We start from the raw sequence: 19,256 nt of genomic DNA on the forward strand, positions 1-19,256 counted from the left end.
ACTCAATATTTTAAAAATGTTTTACTTAATATTTGGTGACCAGTAAATTTTTGGTTCCGACTAGTAAAAGAATGGAAAAAACTACTGGCACGGCATGAAAAGGTTGGACCAGAAGAAAAAAGGGTTAGTGTGGAGCCCTGGATTAATGCATGATTGGTCTGCAGTAGAACCACTCCTTTGTAATTTCCAGATGAAGTTATGGACCATCTTCATTCTGGCTAAATCTCTGTGTCCATGTTTCAGTTTGTCTTACTGGTACTTTTTATAGTCTAACTTTTGATATCTTAATGCTTTTGATCGATCTTCCTCATTTACAAATTGAAGAATATTGTACTCCTGGGAAGCAATTTATCAACATTTTTAGGTGATCTGTCAATCGACAGATCAACTATTAATTTCGTACGAATTTTCTTTTTTATTTATTTATTATTTTTCTTTATTTTCCGCCCTTTTCTTGTTAGCACAAAATCTCCAAATCTACATATCAATTATCTTCAGAATATCATCAGATATGGGGACGAATCATGTGATGTGTATAAAACAAGTTCAAGGTCAAAAGGTCATCATGACGTCATCTAGACGCCATTTTGTAAAATCACGTTATCAATCATATCTTCATTATCAATTTTAAAAAATTAACAATATTTACATCACATTAACTTCAGGTCAAGGGTCAACTGTCCATGTCATCAAAGGTCATGTAAAGGTCACGACGCGCGCGTACGCGCTCGTCAAAATTTTAAAATGCTCAAAATCACTTTTTGACCAAAGTAGAGTACAAATCAGGTCATTTTAAGCATTTCAAAAATTTGCGGGCGCGCACGGTTACGCGCGTGCGTAACGGCACTATAGAGCATAGGAACGCCATTTTCTTTATATCAATGCATTGATAATATAATTCTGAATAATTTGATACCTTGATAAACCTTTTACGACAAGTAATAACGGAATAAGCCTCCATCAAAGTTTACAGCAGGCATGCGCGCGCGCACTAACCATAGACAATATATGTGCAAAAACATGCCTATACAAAATTCATTATAGCTCTTTAGATAGTCCGTTGACCCCCAATTTTTTTTTCATATTCCAATAGTGTATAGATGGGAGATATGATTTCATGTCACATTTGACCCTTAATTTTATCATGACGTCATCAAAGTGGCGTCGAAATTCAGAATTCCCACTTTGCTACCTATGACGTCATCATAGTTATGCAAATTTGACACTAACTCCTCAAATAATGGCCAATTTTCACTCAGTTTTCAATATATTGTAGCTGAGGACATATTCTTTTTAATTTGATGGCTATATTTTCTTTTAAAGGAATGAATCATCCTGAAAAAGTGCAAGTAATAGAGGCATGTCATTTTCGCTCATTTTGTATGCAATCTCTATGGGAAATGACTTTTTCTCAAAACTGGATTTTACATTCTTCTATTTCGCGAGCCATATCTCCATTTCTTTTTGTCGGTTTTCTCTGAGCTTGGAATATGTTGTAGCTGAGATTGTAAGCTATCGCAAGTGTGGTCTCTATTTTCCAATCAGATGCCGAAATCATGCCCGTATTTCACTTGCAAAATTGGATTTGAGATCCTCTCAATTTGCTATGTGTAAAGTCTATGGGAAATAGTGCTTATGTGTATTAGTCTATGGGAAATAGTGTTGCTCAGTTGATAAGGCATCAGACTTGCAATCCTAAGGTCGAGGGTTGGAACCTCCGGGTGAACATTTTTTTTTTTTTTTTTTTTTTTTTTCAACATTTCACAAATGGTCCTTCATGACCATTACAAGGTATATAAGTTAAAACATTGCACAATAAAATAGTTTTAAAAATCCTTTTAATATAACATGTACATGTACCATGTGTATCATTTACACCGATTTTCCAAAGTTTCTCATTTCTTTCTTTTCAAGAGTATTCAACACGTTCTTTTCGTAATAGAAGTTCAGTTTTCATCATGATGATCATATTGATCTCAATAAACATGCTGATTGTCTTCCTGATCATGAAATCAGAGACAGATCACCTAATTCGTCCTCATGACGAATTAAAATTCTAGTTTACTCTACAAGTTGTCAGATCTGACAACTTCCTTGAATTTGATCGACTGAGAAGCATACTTCTTTTGGTAACTGTCGGATAAAACATGCGTTTATGGATGGAAGAGATCACAACAGGTTCTTGTCCTATAACACAAATATATGCAATTAAAAAAAAAGGAATCTGACAGGTTGATAGTGTGTATATGGAACAGCACAGCTGTTTGGCACAACAGTTACAGTATGTACAAGCACGAATGTCAAATAAAAAATCATAGTGCCCTGAATTCTTCTTATAGGTTATCACCTTATTCATAGCTTTTTTCCCCTCAAAATGAAAGATGCACAAAATGTCTTAAATCTTTATGTTATATCTACCTTAATATAATTTCAGTACCTTTTGGAGGCCGGAATGACCAAAGCTGGCATGATAGCTGTAACCCAGGTAAGTTTGCTTCCAGATGCAATCAGAATATGGAACTCACTCCGAGCGAATAGCCCTTCCCTCGAGTCTTAAGCAGGAGCTGCAGCAAAGGAGGCTGTTTTTATCTGCCTATAGCTTTTGTATTTTTGTCGAGAGATTTGAACTAGCACTTTCCATCTGCACTTGACAAGCACAAACAAGTATAGAGTCCTCAAAGATGTCACAGTTTATGCAACTCCTGTTTCAATCGCTCCAGTCTCTTGATACATGGAATTAGGGGTATGGTGGGGTTTTTGGCTCAGCATATTATGATAAGGGTTTGGGGTTAGTGTTGAGTTTAGCATGAGATGGTAAGCTCAGCTTTACCAGACCTTCTTTGGGAGAAAATGTCGTTGGAGCAAACATTGCTGAATGTCCTTGAAATCCAGTTTCTTAAAGTCCAGATCACATCCCAATGCCTTTCTTTGCAGCCGATGCAACAGATTCTCACACTGTAGAATCGCTTGACCCAACACCAACATTCAAAAGTCAACACCGAACCTAAAAACACCAATTGCGGTTTGAGACGGATGATGATACATTATTCTACCCCAGAATTTTGCTACTCATCTCAAATTTGACGATTCCCAGTAGTTTTTAGCTTATGCAAATTGCATCTGTTTATTATGCACAATCAGTATTTTGTTATAAATCTATATTGTTATTTAATCGGTTGATAATTGTGGGCATAATTGAAATTGTGTGTTTTTCCCCTTATTTTGTGTTTTGTAGCCTCGTCGTGTTGCAGCCATTTCTATTTCAACTCGAGTTGCTGATGAGATGGGTTGTGAACTTGGTACGCAGGTGAGTCGTTGTGTTATTTGCTGACCCAAGACATTACCTGTTAAAGAGTCTTCTTTGGGGAGAGCAAACTCTGGACCAGCAAGAAATTCTTGGGCCAAGCTCAGTTTAGCCTCGGGCAACTGTCAGGCCAAGGAAATGGAGATAATGACTTTACCACGAGGCACTTTCCAGTAGCATTACATAACGTCTGCTGGTCATATATCTCTTTTCTGCACAATCAGTGTGATTGGTTGCCGAATTATTTAAAATTCCCCATGGGAAGTGATGCACAAATGAGTGTTTAATTACATAGATGTCAAAAAATCATCAAAAAAAAATTAATTTCTAACTTGACACTCATAATATTGTCATAGTCTCACTGGTGAAACCGACTCCAGATCGACCAAATCTATTATGTTATTACCAATGACATACCATTGGTCGGTTTGGAGTCGGTTTCGTTGGTGTGACTGTAACATAAGACCTATGAAAAAATTTTCCCGTTACAGATTGCAAACATTAAAAACGTGATGATTGTATTGATAACAACCCAATTTTATGTTATATCATATTTTCTTTAAAAGGTGGGCTATTGCGTCCGCTTTGACGATGCTACCTCGGAACAAACTAAGATTAAGGTAAGGTTTCATTATTCTTTTGAGTAGATCAACTTTATACACTGTGAAAAGCTTGTTCAGACAGACCTGACAGAGTGGGCCTGTGAATATCACGCAGCTGTAGGTTTTGTGATGCAACATCTGTGACAATCTTGATTGGCCAAAATTCAGGCTATGTGCATTATGTGTAAGAGAATCAGTAGCTGTTCTGTGCAAGCATGTCACAACATTTTTGCAGAATAATCACATGGTCACAGAAGATGCATCACAAAGCTTAAGCTGCCAAGTTGATCGAGGGGAGGGGGGGGGGGGGAAGAACAGCTTTGTAAACCCTCTTATCGGGAAGCTCTTATAGTTATTCTTATGATATGTTCACATCATGAAACTGTAGATCAGAAAACGATTGAACGTCTTTTAGTTGACTATTTCACATTGTCACTGACCATTCAGTGTTTGGAAGTTCCAGTGCACATAAAGTCAAAATTCACAAGATTTTTATTCACATGCCTAGTCAACTTTGGTCGATAAAGAATGGATGCATTTATTAAGTTTCATTTAATCTTTATTTTATTTTCAATATAATTCAAACATTCCACAATTTCTCCTATTTCTGTAGTACATGACCGATGGTATGCTGCTGAGAGAAGCCATCTTAGATCCAAAATTATCCAGGTAAATACTGTAATAAAATTCATCATTCTAGAAATAATCCTTAACCCTAATTGCTGTACTTTTGTCACAGAGTCGTTTCATTTTCCAACTATTATAATGCACATGCATTGTGTTTGGTGAAGCACAATATGTAATAGGAAAACAGAAGTGGAAAAAAATTAAAATCAAACAGAAATTCTCATATGATAATGATATATTTATGTACAGCTGTACTGTGTACATTAATCATACTGTTACATGTTTACTGATAAACATGAAATTATGCATGCAAATTATGATATATCCTACATAAATTTAATTGGAATGATATTTACAAGAAATTAGCTACAGTATTATACAATGGGTAATGTCCAAAAAGTTTTTATACCACCACCTACTGTATTTGGTTGCCAGAGGTATTATGTTTTTGGGTCGTCTGTCTGTCTGTTTGTCCCTCCTGGTAGCTTAGGAAATTATTTGTTATTTTTTCTTTGATTTATTTCGGTCTTTATTTTTCTCTTTCTGCTTTTGATATCTCTTCTTTATTTTTTAAAAGGTTATTTTTGTATTTATTGTACTTATATTAAACCCAACAGGTATAGCATTGTAGTATTGGATGAAGCCCATGAGAGAACTGTTCACACGGATGTCTTGTTTGGGGTCGTGAAAGCAGCTCAGCAGCAAAGAGTCAATGGAAACAGACCACTCAAGGTATTGTAATAAGTATTAAAGAAGAAAACCTTATCTTTAAGACAAAGTGGTGAATTGTAATCAAGAAGTAGAAACATCTTCCTCAAAGTAGATCCGAACTTTATAGTGGAGCAACATTGTACTGGCTACGTTTGTGATTCTATAATGGAAAATGGCCTCTTCTCCTGCGATCCACCAGAATTCGGAATGGTTTTAGCAAAGCTTGTATTTGTATTCACTGTAAGAACGCAAATTTGCAAAGAAGTTGGAACAATCACCTCGTGCTTGTTGCACATTGTAAATTACATTAAGTGCGCTCCATCTGCACTAACACACTTTCATTTGTGCATTATTTGTTTTATATTGCTCATTTTACCCCCCTCACAGATTGTAGTGATGTCCGCTACGATGGATGTTGATCATTTTTCAGAGTATTTCAACAATGCTCCTGTCCTCTACCTTCAAGGCAGACAACACCCTATAGAGGTAAGGCACATTCATTTATCACAGTATATTAAAAGGATCCTCAAATTGGCAATAAACGTATGCAATACCAAACGGACAATGTAATTCCATTACCAATATTTCTCTAGAGAGTTAGTGTACCTTGCATCATCTTGCCTTCCTTTTCAATATCACATGAAGTATTTCATTTCAAATTTTATTCTTTGAATTTATGGTATTATGGATTTTAACTTTGTACAGAATTACCAGAAAAAGAACAATATTTACAGAACAACAAGAATCTTATAAAATCAATTGAGCAGTACAAGTATACCATACTGATCACAGTGGTGTAACTCCTTTTTGTTTAAGCTTTATTTTCAGTATGTCCTTTTTAAAGCTATCTGCTGCATATTTGATTGTTGCCATGATTATGTACAAATAGTTCTTATTTCTTTTTCTTTAGTTGATGTACTCCAGTTCGCCTCAACCAGACTATTTATTCTCAACGTTGGTCACCATCTTTCAAATTCACCAGGAACAACCAGCTGCGTAAGTCTATCCACAAATCTTCTTCCATTATTTATTTTACAAATTAATAAGCCTGTATTTCTTTGAAATTCCAACATACTGTTATGAGTAAAAGAAAGCTGGAATTTCACTTCCAATTTTATAGTTGTATCTTTCAGATTTTACGTATCGTTGCCGTGGTGTTAAAACCTTGTATCTAAAAATTCAAACAATTTTAGGCAGTTCAGAAAAAAGCAGCATATTAAAATTATGGCATTGATGGCATCCTCATATTGTCTGAAAACAGTCTCTTAATTTCTGTAGAGAACTCTTGAGGCAAAGTAGCCTTTTGACAAGGCCTCATTACTTGGTTGCATTCTTCGTCAAAAGTGGATGAAACGAGACTAGCATTCAAAGAAGAGAGCTGGTGAAACCCAGGTGAACTCGCAAACCTTTTGGAACTTGGTTTTCACTGCTTGTTATGAATCATTCATAAGCATGACGATGCGCCAATTCATACTTTCGATGCCTGATGAAACCATGGGCCTTAATGTTCGCTGTATGGTACAGGATTCATTGATGCAAACAATACGTTCCCTGATTGGCCGCTACCTCTCAGGTAGCAGATTCAAGTTGTTAACAATGGTTAACATATGAAATCCTAGTCGGTTTCTTAAAGGCTCTTTGGCTGGCTTCTTCACTTGGTTTCTGATGTGTGAGTCATATCAGACACGGGGCCTTGTCTAAGGCAAAGGAATAAATTGTGTTTATTTTATTGTTATTTACAGAGAAGACATGCTTGTATTTCTGACCGGCCAAGAAGAGATTGAGAGCGTTGCTAGGTCAGTGAGGGAAGTAGCACTAGATCTCCCTCAGGGTGAGTAGAACATAAATACTATATTAAAAATTTCATGGTCTTATCTGGTATTTTGAATAAATTACTATTCTAGTTGTTTTTTGAAAGCCAATATGCCACAATAATAGATGTAAAGCATCTGGAGAAATTATTTCAAATCGAGACCTAACTATACAAAAGCGGAATATCATTATTTGTAACGATTTTGAATGGCACCATCTCTAGACCCAAACTATTCATATTAATCCCGGGGCCCATTTCATAAAGCTGTTCATAAGTTAAGAGCGACTTTAAGAATGACTGGTGATCCTTTCTTGTGGTAAATGATGTTCACCATTATATGTTGGTGATTATTTAGCGCATAAGAAAGGATCACCAGTCGTTCTTAACTTACGAACAGCTTTATGAAACACCCACCCGGATAATTACCCAGGCTGCAACATTTTGATCATGTAGCCTTGTAATATACGCCCAGTGCCCACAGGCAGGGTATGTGTCTGGGTGTCCTTTACAGTAGAGATCTATGCCCATCGAAATAATTCTTAATGGTATGCTATATTTATTTTGTAAATTTTGATGTATGAAAACCTCTCAAGTTGGCAAATGTAATAAAGATAGTAACTGGAAAGATTATTTTGATTTTGAATCTTGGAAAACAGTGCCCATGGCCAAAGGCAGATTTATATATTTATTTATTTATTTTATTTATTTAATTTTTATTTTTTTTGGGGGGGAGGGTGGTAGAACGTATAAAAAAATTATAAGAAACTCGAAAGCGAGGGAATGATGAAGTTATCAAATTTTCATCGGGTGTTTTTTAATTGAATGATCAGTGCACAGTTTTGGCGAATTTTGTGAAATTTTTAAGTAATAATATGTCATTTTTCAAAATTTCTGCTTCTTACGGCCATGAAAGTGCCTATATTTGCATTCAGTGCTTCTCTGCATACAAGAATTCACTGCAGCTAACTAATCCCCCATCTCTATGGAGATGGAGAGAAAGAATCTCAGTGGGACATCTGCTAAAAGCTTGGGCAAAACTAGCCCAGACATTTTTAAGGTCCCTATTAAGTGCTGAATATATTGTTCTTTGTAGGTGTTCCTGGTCTTGTAGCCCTTCCAATGTATGCATCCTTGCCTCCCGGTCAGCAGCTGAGAGTCTTTCAACCCGCCCCGGCTGTGAGTATAATAAACATACGAGTACTAATAGTATGCACAGACGTACAGGGGAATCTCTTGGGACCACAGTCATCTGTTCAACTTTGGCAAAATTTGACTTGGAAAATGTGATTATTGTTTGCATATTCTGTGCTCCATAACAAAGGTTTGCGATGGATTGCAAATATGAAAGAACCGCACTGATTGGTCCCTGGTCAGTATTTTAAACCAAATGTGCGTGTAACATTGATATTGATTGGTCAGTTCATTTAGCGATTGATCGCTATTCTTTGTGTTACGGAGCCCTGATCTGAAATAACGCTTTGAGTTAGGCAATTATTTGACTTATGAAGAGTCTACTGTAATAGTGATTTTCATGTTTATCTTTCTCATGACTTATATGTCATTTAGCTACACAAAATTTATATAATTTACTGGCACATGTGTACCCCACCCCACCCCTCAGCTTAATATATTGTTAGCGTGAACTTAGAATGCTTGCATGGTGGTGAGACTAGATAAAAATAGTTTTTAGTTTCACCATGTAAGGTAGGTGATTTTAGCTGACCAGTTCTCTCTCCACTAATCATAAATCATATGCAAGTATTTAAATATAATACTATTTTTTTTTCTATGAAATAGTCTCCACAAATCTATCTCTTGCATTTTCCATTGTACCATCTGATTGATTTACAGGGCAAGAGGAAAATAATTTTAGCGACAAACATCGCTGAGACATCGGTTACCATCCCGGGTATTAAGCATGTCATTGACACAGGCAGGGTCAAAGCTAAGTAAGTCTATAGGCTTTTTAATGAATGTCCTTCAGGATAGGATCATGTGATTGAGCAATAATCAAAGATACATTTCATTTCATTTCATGGCAAGTTTTTTTTATTTCGAGTAAAACTATTATACACATACTGCAATTAAAAAGCTGAAATCCATGCATTTACAGAGTTATAACAATTTGATAATACATGTAGCATAAAACAATTACATATTGATAGTAATGCTAATGGTACATTTTAAAAGAAAAAAAAAAATCCAGTTAACATTATGAAAATATAGTGAGGTTAAAACGGGAGGTCCTGCATCTGTATTGCATATACTTTTGTTTATTGCGTAAAGTCATGCCAACAATGCTCCTTTCAGGTAACCAGTTTTTACAATGTGGGTTTTTGCTAAACAGATACAGCAAAGTTGATAAGCAAAACAAAAATGATACATGTATTTGTGAATTTTGTTATGAAAATTGTAAATGCCAGTTTATTAATGGGAAAACAGGATTATTTGGAAGCTACTTTTCTTGTTATCCTGTTTTTTCTTGGCAATATATTGTGTAAATTTGTAAAGTAGGAGACAAATTTGTTATAATTTTAGTGAGTACTTACTATCAGGCTACGTTATCAACGTGATTACCTCCTGGGTAAGGAACTTAGTGAGTGTTTCATAAATCTGTGTGTAAGTTACAAATGACTTTACACATGACTGATGACCCTCTCTTGTGCTAAATGATATATCCCTGTGTAGAGGAATTAGCACCTAAGAACAACTTCCAGTCGTGCGTAAAGACATGCGTAACTTTATGAACATCTTTATGAAATGCCCACCAGGAACTGCATGAATAGTCTAGGGTATGAGCTAATACTGTGGATACTAATGGATGTGGCAACTTGTACTAAAGAGATATTGTACTGTAGTCATTGATTATTCTTATTTATTACTTGTGTTAAATTATTGGTTGATATATCAGGAGCTACCAGGCAGGGACTGGTCTAGATCTGTTGAAGGTGCAGTGGGTATCTCAAGCCCAGGCCTGGCAGAGGACTGGTCGAGCTGGTAGAGAGGACAGGTAAGTCATGGGCCATGGGGACTTATATTCACCCATTCACCTTTATTCATCAAGCCAAATCCATTGGTAGGAAGTTATGTTTAATGTTGTTACTCAATACAATGTTTTGATTCGTGGAATGTATGATTTACGATACCAATATGTTTAGTTGGTCTTTAAGTTCTGATGTATTTTTTCCATGTGAAAAGAAATGACTTGAAATAATGTAAAAGCCAAAGATACAATGATCATAAATAGAAATTTCTTGTTTGAGATTTAGGGATTTTAGAACAGATTTATTATTTTACTTAATGGTAAAGACATGGTTCTGCAAATAAAGTTTTAAGTGAAAAGAAGATGTTGGAATTTAAAGGTCTATTTTGTTTTCCTTTTGGATACAGTGGGACATGCTGGAGAATGTACACAGAAGATGAATTTACGAAGCTCAACGCCAACACTATTCCTGAAATACAACGGTATGAACACAGCTCATGTATTTGATGAGGATGCAATGGTGATGTGCAGTGGCGTACCTGGGATTTTTCACAGGGGGGGCAAAACCGTCCGCCAAAAAATTTGACAAGCAAAAAAAAAAAAAAAAAAAAAAAGTTCTTCAATCACAAATGAAGGATTTCGTACCAGAAAAAAATTTGACAAGCAAAAAAAAAAGGGTCGTCAAGCTCGTCAGGGGGGCAGGGATACGTCCTTTTCATGGGTTGTGGCTCGTCAGGGGGGGGGTAGACTGCCCCCCCCCCCCCCCCCCCCCCCCGTAGGTACGCTAGTGGTGATGTGAGATTATGATGATGATTTGGTGACGATGATTGTGATGACAGTGGTGGTGGTGTTTATGGTCGTAATGATACTGGTTATAATGGTGGTGGTGATGAATTTCTGAAACTACACACCAACACCATACCAGAAATAACAATGTTATGATGCATCTTTTCCAGGTGAACCCGCCAAATATGATTAATAATTGAGATAAATGATAGTGATAATGATGATGATGATGTCGATTACACTGAGGATGATATATCCATGTAAATTCTAATATTTATATTGCTCCTGTGACAAGAAAGTTGATGAAATACTTTGTGTAAAGATGTATTATACTCTGCTATAACGTAAATTTCATTAGATATTTGTAAATACCCTGTTTTTTATGCAATATATTCATCATTTTTTTGGAAAAATAATGTAAATGATAAAACATTACATGATGTAACAGATACTGAGTTAAACTGTGTCTGTATTGTCTCTATGTATGGACTTAACACATCTTCATTGTTAACTTTTCTTCATTTCAGGAGTAACTTAGCGAATGTTGTTCTCCAGATCATGGCTCTGGGCATCAAGAATGTGCTGACCTTTGACTTCATGGACCCCCCTCCAAGAGAGGTCAATTTATTTATTTCTCTTTGCATCTTTTTGTAATATATGCATCAAATTTAAGTCAATAATTGTTTTTCTCCTTCAGATATGTGACATCTTCCAGGATTTTATTGTTCATTTTAATTTATGAAATAAATAGATCTTAATTGCATTGGGCTTTATAGGTTAAGGATTTTTTTTTCTAGCAGCAGAAAATTAGGAAAAGTCATGGATTGGAAAAAAAATCAACAAACATGACAAATATTTTGTCATGTTACTTCACCAAAAAAAAAGAAGCAAATTAATGATTGTGCCAGCCCCAGCACTTATTGCTCTCAAATCAACAGCCTTTGTCATAGAATTGCATTGAGGAGTTGTGACCACTTATTTTTCTTCCCTGGAAAAACTTAAAAAGTCAGGGAAGTTTGTGAATGCTGATGGCAGTTGCAATATATGTTAGTGTGTTATGATCATCTCTATCATCACATTTGAATTGTATGAAATAATTTCATTTTAGATATGGATTATCTTTACTCTATTGAGGCTGACAATTTGTAGAACATTTCTACTTTATGCACTCATTTCATTGTTAATACTTACAATTTATACAGGCTCTTGACGCTGCATTGAAACATTTGGAGCTCTTGGGAGCAGTGAACAGAGAGAGAAATTTACAGGTAGATGTCAAAGTTTTTTTTTCATGTTTTTATGTTTAATTTTGAGAAAAATATGTGTTGGATGTGCAGATAAATATGAAACATCCTGAGATTATGATTTCAGTTTCTGTATCTTGTGTTTACAACACACTTTTCTCATGAATTTAATGGTAGATAAAACTATTTTACTCCGTATTCAGAGATCTTATGAATTGAAGTATAAAATGCACTGATATATTAAGGCCACCGCACACCTTACGACCCGACTGGTCTGCGACTGGCTTGCGACCGAGTGAGGGGAGATGTGACGTCACAGCTCTTGTCAGCTTGATAGTCGCAAACCGGTCAGAGACAAGTCGCAAGGAAAAACGTAAGGATTTGACATGTCGTATCCTTATGACTGGATCGCAAGCTCAATCCAACTTCCAGCCAATCAGACAGCAGAGTTGCACGACGCGTATATGATAAACAACGCACATACACAGTAGTAAGCGCATTTTCTCAGTTGCTATGGCAAAAAGCAAAAAGTGCATACGTGCGTCGCAGACAGCATGGTAGTCGGATCGCAAAGTGTGCGGTGTCGAGGCTTATGACTATGTTGCGATTCATGTTCCCTCACTCAGTCGCAAGCCAGCCGTAGACCAGTCTGGTCGTAAGGTGTGCGGTGGCCTTTAGACATCTATTGTTGAGAATGGGGTCACTATTGGCAATCAAGCCACAGTTTAAGTCAAACATGAGTTCTGAAAGAGGACCATTGCGTTAAGACCAAAATTATAAGAAAATAATATACTCATAATGCTGCTTTTGAAATTGAGTATTAAAAATCTGAAGCTAAAATGCTGATCATTCCCAGAAACAGAGTGCAAAAAAAGTTATAGACTTGAAGAATATTAGTTGCTGAAAGATACATAATTATTTAGCAAAGGTTTAATCTCTTGATTATTGTTATCATATATTTTGTTCTTTTATACAGCTAACTCCCATTGGCAAGGAGATGTCCTCGTATCCATTAGATCCACCCATGTCGAAGGTCATCATAAGTGCAAAGGACTATGGGTGTTTGTGAGTATATATTCTACAGCTGTTTTCATTCAGAATTGAGCCGTTTCACCATGCATGTAACTTTGACGATTTCCATGGTGGTGAATGAATTGATGTAGATGTTCAGTGCTACACTGTTTTGTATTTCTTGGGCTAGTGTCTGGTCTTGAAAAGGTCAAAGGTCACATTGGTTGTTTTATACCAGAAAGTAGTTCCAGATTTCTCTGACCCTTATTATTTCATGATTATATTTCTTTTATTTTTTAACAGAGAAGAGATCCTGACAATTGTTTCTGTGCTCTCAGTGGAATCAGTCCTTCACAGTCCAATGATCAAGGTATTAGAAATATTTATATTTTTTAATGATTGGTTGTTATTATCATCATCATTGTCATCATTATCATCACCACCATCACCACCACCACCATCTTCATCATCATCAACTTTACCATCATCATCACTATCGTCTTTGTATTTGTGGTCATCGTCACTATAATCATCATCATTATTACCATCACCATCATTGATTTGTCGTCGTAGTCAACCTCATCATCATCGTAACCTCTACCACTATCACCATTACCACCATCAGTCAAAATCATCATGACTGTAATAGTAAAAGTGATTTCTTTCATGAAGGTTTATACTTACAGGTTGAAAGGAATAGAAGTTATGCCTTAGGTTTGATATTTTTGTGTCAGCTGTATCCACATATTACCGCACAAATGTTGATAATTTGATGAACAAAAAGTATACATGTCTGACCCCTGCTTTTATGGGACCTACCTGAAACGATTAGTTTCTATCTATCTACTATCATACTCAAGGTTGTCATGCTCTGAAGCTATCATGGTTTCAGTAGTTTATGAAATAAAAGAGAAAAATTGATTAAAAATTTAGGAAATTGGGGGTTGGATGTACAAAAATTTTGATTATTTTTTTAATCGCTCTTTGATAAAAAGAAATCATGTAGTTTGTTTCCCATTTTTCCCTTTGACAGAGAGAGAAAGCATTAGCAGCATGGAAGAAGTTTTATTGCAGTGAAGGGGACCATGTGACCTTACTCTCCATCTTCCGAGCGTACAAAGCTGTCAAGAACAAGAAGGTAACAATGACAATGATTTTATTTTTTATACGGCCCCTCCAGGTGAGTGTTTTGTTAAGCTGTTCGTAAAGTTACGCATGACTGGAACATGTTAAGGCCACTGCATACCTTACGACATTTCCACGATCAGATTTGGGAACAAATCAAATTTTTCTCATTTTCTGAAAATGTGAATGAAAAGTATCTTTTATTTTAGGTTCAAATTAACCGTAGAAAATACTAATATAACCATTTTGGATGATTGCAAGCCTTTATTTTGGAGGCCAAATTAGTTTCAAGTCGTAGCCAATCGTATGATTGCTATGATATCATTATGACTAAATATTAAATTTGCTTTTATTCTAATAGGGATGATAGCATAGTCACAGATTTGAACATAGGTATTCGTACGATGATTTATAATTTTACACAGTAAGATATTCCATGTCTCAATTTTGGCATCAAATTCTGCTACATTTTATTCCCAAATCGGGTCACAGAGCAATCGTGAGGTGAGCGGTGGCTTTTAGGTGCTAGGTCAGCTACATAGAGATCATTTAGCATAAGAAAGGGTCACCAGTCATGCAGAAATTCATTTGTAACTCATAAACAGCTTTGTGAAACACCTGCCTGGGCATAGAAGAAGTACAAATATATTAAAACAGTGGCAAAAATTGTCATATGGAAAATACTAAGAACACTGGACACTGATACTCGGACAACAAGACTACTATTACTTTATTAAGGACTATATAGTCTTCAAAATTACTTCAATAGATCTAAGACATGATACTGTGATTCTTAGTTTTTTTTAATTCATCTATTTTTTTTCTTCATTTTATTTAGTTATCTATTTATTTATTATTATTTAATTTTTTTTATGGGGGGGGGGTAATTCACATAGGGCTAGATCCAATACTTATATGAGAAAATTGCTCTTATGCTCAATATTATTCCTTAGACCAATATCACTTTTAGGAATGGATTCACTAATGTACTTCATATAGTACAAACAATGCAATTACTATCAAGAATGTGCGATATGAATAATTTTACTAGAAACAATTTTTATACAGTTGTCTATTGTTTTTAAATGTTCTTGAGCTTTGAACTTTCATTTTGTCTTTGCATTATTTCAGGAGTGGTGTAAAGTGAACTTCATCAATCATCGTAATGTGAAGCACGCGATAGATGTCCGCAAGCAGCTGAGAGAGCTGTGCGTCCGAGCCAACCTTCAACTTCAGTCATGTGGACATGACTTTACTCAAATAAGGTATGAAAGAAATACAAATGTAGTTATGCAATCACCGCTTAGAAATGTGATATTTAGTTTTGTACCATACTTAAGTTCTGCTTTTGTTTTATCCAAACTGAGGTACATGTATGGTTTGACAACCTGTTTATGTATTTTGCGATTGGTGTGCAGTTGCTACTTAAAATTTTCATTTCAAGTCTCAGTCAACTTTGGTACCAAGTTGGGGTTCTTAAAACACAGAAATTTAGGACTAAGCTTTAAGTGTGTACTATATCCTGTTCTTTTTTAAGGGCTTATGAAATATTGCTCAAATTTTCTTTTTTCTAAGATGTTTTTGAAAAGTATAATGGATTTTTCTTTCTTTTTTTTCTTTCAGAAAATGTTTGACCCAAGGCTTGTTTATGAATTCAGCAGAGCTTCAGTGTGACGGATCCTACCTGACGGTAAGAATGACATGTGATGGGGAATAGTTAGAATTATACACTGCATAGGAAGATTCCTGGCTTCTGATTTGTCAATTTTCGTGTGTGGAATTTGTCATTGACTGCTGGGAAGTGTAGCAAAAATAATTGACTAGTAATCAAATTAGAAACTAGATTTTAATTCGTCATGCGGACGAATTAGGTGGTCTGTCCTTATTCTCGCCATCATGATCACCATTACCATGTTCCAGCAGATGAATATGATCTTCATGATGACAACGGAATGTTCATTATGGATGGAATACTTGTGAAAGACGGGAGATGATAAAGCACTGTGAAAATGGTCTCTTTGATATAAGACAATACATGTGATATGAAAAAAATAATTATAGTCTGTTTTATCTTGCTAAATTTTAACTTTTATACCTTTTAATTATCATAAAGGATCATGTACGAGGTGGTAAAAAAGAAAAAAAAATGAAAAAAAAAAAATCTTGTTTACCCCCAGGACTCGAACCTGCGCCCCCGAGAACGCAAGTCAAGTGCGTTATCCATTGAGCCACGACATTCCCCATAGAGATTACACGTAAGCAAATTTGAGAATTGCAAATCCAATTTTGCAAGCGAAAAACGGGCATGATCCCGGCATCTGATCAAAAAATGGAGGGCACATTTCCGAAAGCTTAGAATCTCAGCTACAACATTTTAAAAGCTCAGAGACAACTGACAAGAAAAGGTGGAGATATAGCTCACGAAATAGAGGAATGTAGAATCTAGTTTTGAGAAAAAGTCATGTCCCATAGAGATTACACGCAAAATGAGGAAAAATGACATACCTCTTTTGATCGCTATTTTACGCCATGATGCGTTTTTCAAAATGAAATTACATGCCAACCAAGGAGAATGAGTACATTCTAAACTACAACATATCGAAAATTGGGCGAAAATTGACCAATATTCACGGAGTTAAAGCCTAATTTGCATAATTATTATGACGTCATAACAAGGAAAATGGATATTTTAACTTCCGACGCCATTATGATGACGTCATGATCAAATTGAGGGACAATGGTGACATGAAATCAAATCTACAACTCATACTCTATCGATATATGAAAAAAATTGGGGGTCAACGGACTATTTAAAGAGCTACAGTGAATTTTTAATAGGCATGTTTTTGCCCATATATGGCCTATAGTAGGAGCTCGCGCGCACACGTGCTGCAAACTTTAACGGGTGTTAATTTCGTTATTAATGGTCGTAGAAGGTTGATGAAGGTATCAAATTGCTCAGAATTATATTATCAATGCAATGATATAAAAAAAACGGCGTTTCTGTGTTGCGTTGAAGGCGTTACGCGCGGAAACGCGCGCGCATACGTGTGCGTGCGCAAATTTTTGAAATGCTTAAAATGACCTGAAACGTACTCTACTTTGGTCAAAAAGTGATTTTGAGCAATTTTAAATTTTGACGAGCGCGTACGCGCGCGTCGTGACCACCAGGTGACCTTTGATGACATGAACTGTTGATTCTTGACCTGAAGTTAATGTGATGTAAATATTGTTAATTTTTGATAATTGATAATGGAGATATGATTGATAATGTGATTTTACAAAATGGCGTCTAGATGACGTCATCATGACCTGATGACCTTGAAAATGTTATTGTCACGTTTTATGACAATGACCTTTGACTGTGCCAAAATTGAAAGAAATTGACAAAACCGATCTGGAGTTATCCTTGGAACAAAAAATTGGCGGAAATAAAAATAAATAATAATAATAATAATAATAATAAAGAAGAAAGAAAATTCTGACAAAACTAATAGGTGATCTGTCGTTGACAGACCACCTAATAAAGCAAATTATGATCAGAGGAAATAGATAGATCGATAGAATTGTTTATTGAAAGATCATCGCAGCCAAAGGCCATATTGCGATCAGTTTTACAAACATGCTAGTTACATAAAAGTTTTTATACAAAATATTGTAGCATCAGATACACAAACCTATTATGTAAATATAGAGTCAGTGGAGAAAGAGAAGAATGTAGCAGTAGCATTTAATTCTTAAATAAATTTTGTAATCCACATTTGGTACGTAGATTAAATATGTGAAGCCCTTATTTTGGATAAATTTTGTGTGATAATTTTAAGTGGGAATGACATTTCTGGATATGATCTTGGTATAAAGCTTTCTAAAATATATTAACCAAATCTTTACGGTAAAATGTTAATGGAGGTCATAACGGTAAAATTCAAATTACAAATGTTCAATCAGCCAAGAAATGTATGGAAAAAAAAAGATAAACAAAAAATGGTCACTTTGTGTTTAAAGGCTTTTAAACATTGCAATAGTATTCAAATATTATCTATACAGTAGTCTGATTAAGTCGAGCTTTTTTTGCAGACCAGAAATTGCAAACATATGTTATTTATTTCTCAAATTTATTTCTATGGTCCCAAAATATTTCGCTTAGGCTGATTCACCTGTATAATTGTATAGAATCTGTACCAAATCTATACATTGGATAAAAGAGATGAATATATTCTGACTGTTATGTATTGACCACAGTTGGATAGAAAACAGACTGTAGCAATCCACCCCTCATCCTGTCTCTTCCAATGCAAGCCATCCTACCTCTTATACAGTGAACTGGTCCATACATCAAAGTGTTACATGAGGTGAGGATTAGTCCATTGTATGATTATTATATTTGCTTTTAAATAGCACATATTATTAGGTGTTGTCTTGCTGAGAATTCATCAACTGTTTTACTTTATTAAAGTTTGTATATTTTTCTCTCAAATAAAATATTCTGTGTGTTCCTGTATAGAATTTCCTCTAATAATTTATCATTTTCTGCAAATTTGAAGTGGCTGACTTTGATTCGAAAAAGTCCATTACACAATGATGTATTCCCTGATTACTTAAACAAGTACAAAAAAATGTGGAAATAAGAAATGCCTTTAGATAACCTTTCAGAAGTTAAAATTGATAAATTTTGGGAGGAAAATATTGTTGATCTTTCTTTATATTACATGTTCAATCTACAATGCATTTCATTTTACATTTTGATTGGTTGGAATCCTCATGTAAACATCCTTTGGCAAGACATAAATCTACATCAGAGAAAAAAATAAATTTTTGAATATCATGGTCTATTTTTCACAACCCACTGCCTAAATATCCTACATTGGATAAGCTTTAGCATAGCATTTAATGGGGATTTTCTTGGGCTCTTTTGAACATTTCCGGGACGAAATCGCCCACAGCCCCTGTGTAGTTTTATTTGTTTCCCTGATCTACGTGTGCCACATTTCACCCAGGTTTTAATAATGAATAATTGTAGCTCAAATATATGACATTTGCCAGGGTAGTA

General features: G+C 35.3%; 1 protein-coding gene across 3 annotated transcripts in view; it reads left to right on the plus strand.

Annotated features, from left to right (window-relative positions):
- The window catches only part of LOC129279656 (ATP-dependent RNA helicase DHX33-like), a 30,035-nt gene that overhangs the window by 6,142 nt on the left and 4,637 nt on the right, over positions 1-19,256 (plus strand). For all 3 annotated transcript variants that reach the window (XR_010296004.1, XR_010296005.1, XM_064111031.1), the window contains exons 3-22: positions 2,435-2,485; positions 3,236-3,307; positions 3,871-3,924; positions 4,520-4,575; positions 5,151-5,265; positions 5,632-5,730; positions 6,155-6,240; positions 6,987-7,075; positions 8,151-8,233; positions 8,909-9,006; positions 9,969-10,067; positions 10,448-10,522; positions 11,354-11,444; positions 12,029-12,094; positions 13,047-13,135; positions 13,385-13,451; positions 14,115-14,219; positions 15,338-15,471; positions 15,830-15,896; positions 18,449-18,558. Coding sequence is in view for 1 of the 3 variants with exons in the window: in XM_064111031.1 (XP_063967101.1) it covers positions 2,435-2,485; positions 3,236-3,307; positions 3,871-3,924; positions 4,520-4,575; positions 5,151-5,265; positions 5,632-5,730; positions 6,155-6,240; positions 6,987-7,075; positions 8,151-8,233; positions 8,909-9,006; positions 9,969-10,067; positions 10,448-10,522; positions 11,354-11,444; positions 12,029-12,094; positions 13,047-13,135; positions 13,385-13,451; positions 14,115-14,219; positions 15,338-15,471; positions 15,830-15,896; positions 18,449-18,558 (1,706 nt within the window). In the remaining 2 variants the exon portion in view is untranslated. The remainder of the gene's footprint in view (positions 1-2,434; positions 2,486-3,235; positions 3,308-3,870; positions 3,925-4,519; positions 4,576-5,150; positions 5,266-5,631; positions 5,731-6,154; positions 6,241-6,986; positions 7,076-8,150; positions 8,234-8,908; positions 9,007-9,968; positions 10,068-10,447; positions 10,523-11,353; positions 11,445-12,028; positions 12,095-13,046; positions 13,136-13,384; positions 13,452-14,114; positions 14,220-15,337; positions 15,472-15,829; positions 15,897-18,448; positions 18,559-19,256) is intronic.

This window comes from Lytechinus pictus, chromosome 16 (assembly GCF_037042905.1).
Source record: "Lytechinus pictus isolate F3 Inbred chromosome 16, Lp3.0, whole genome shotgun sequence".
Classification (NCBI taxonomy): Eukaryota; Metazoa; Echinodermata; class Echinoidea; order Temnopleuroida; family Toxopneustidae; genus Lytechinus; species Lytechinus pictus.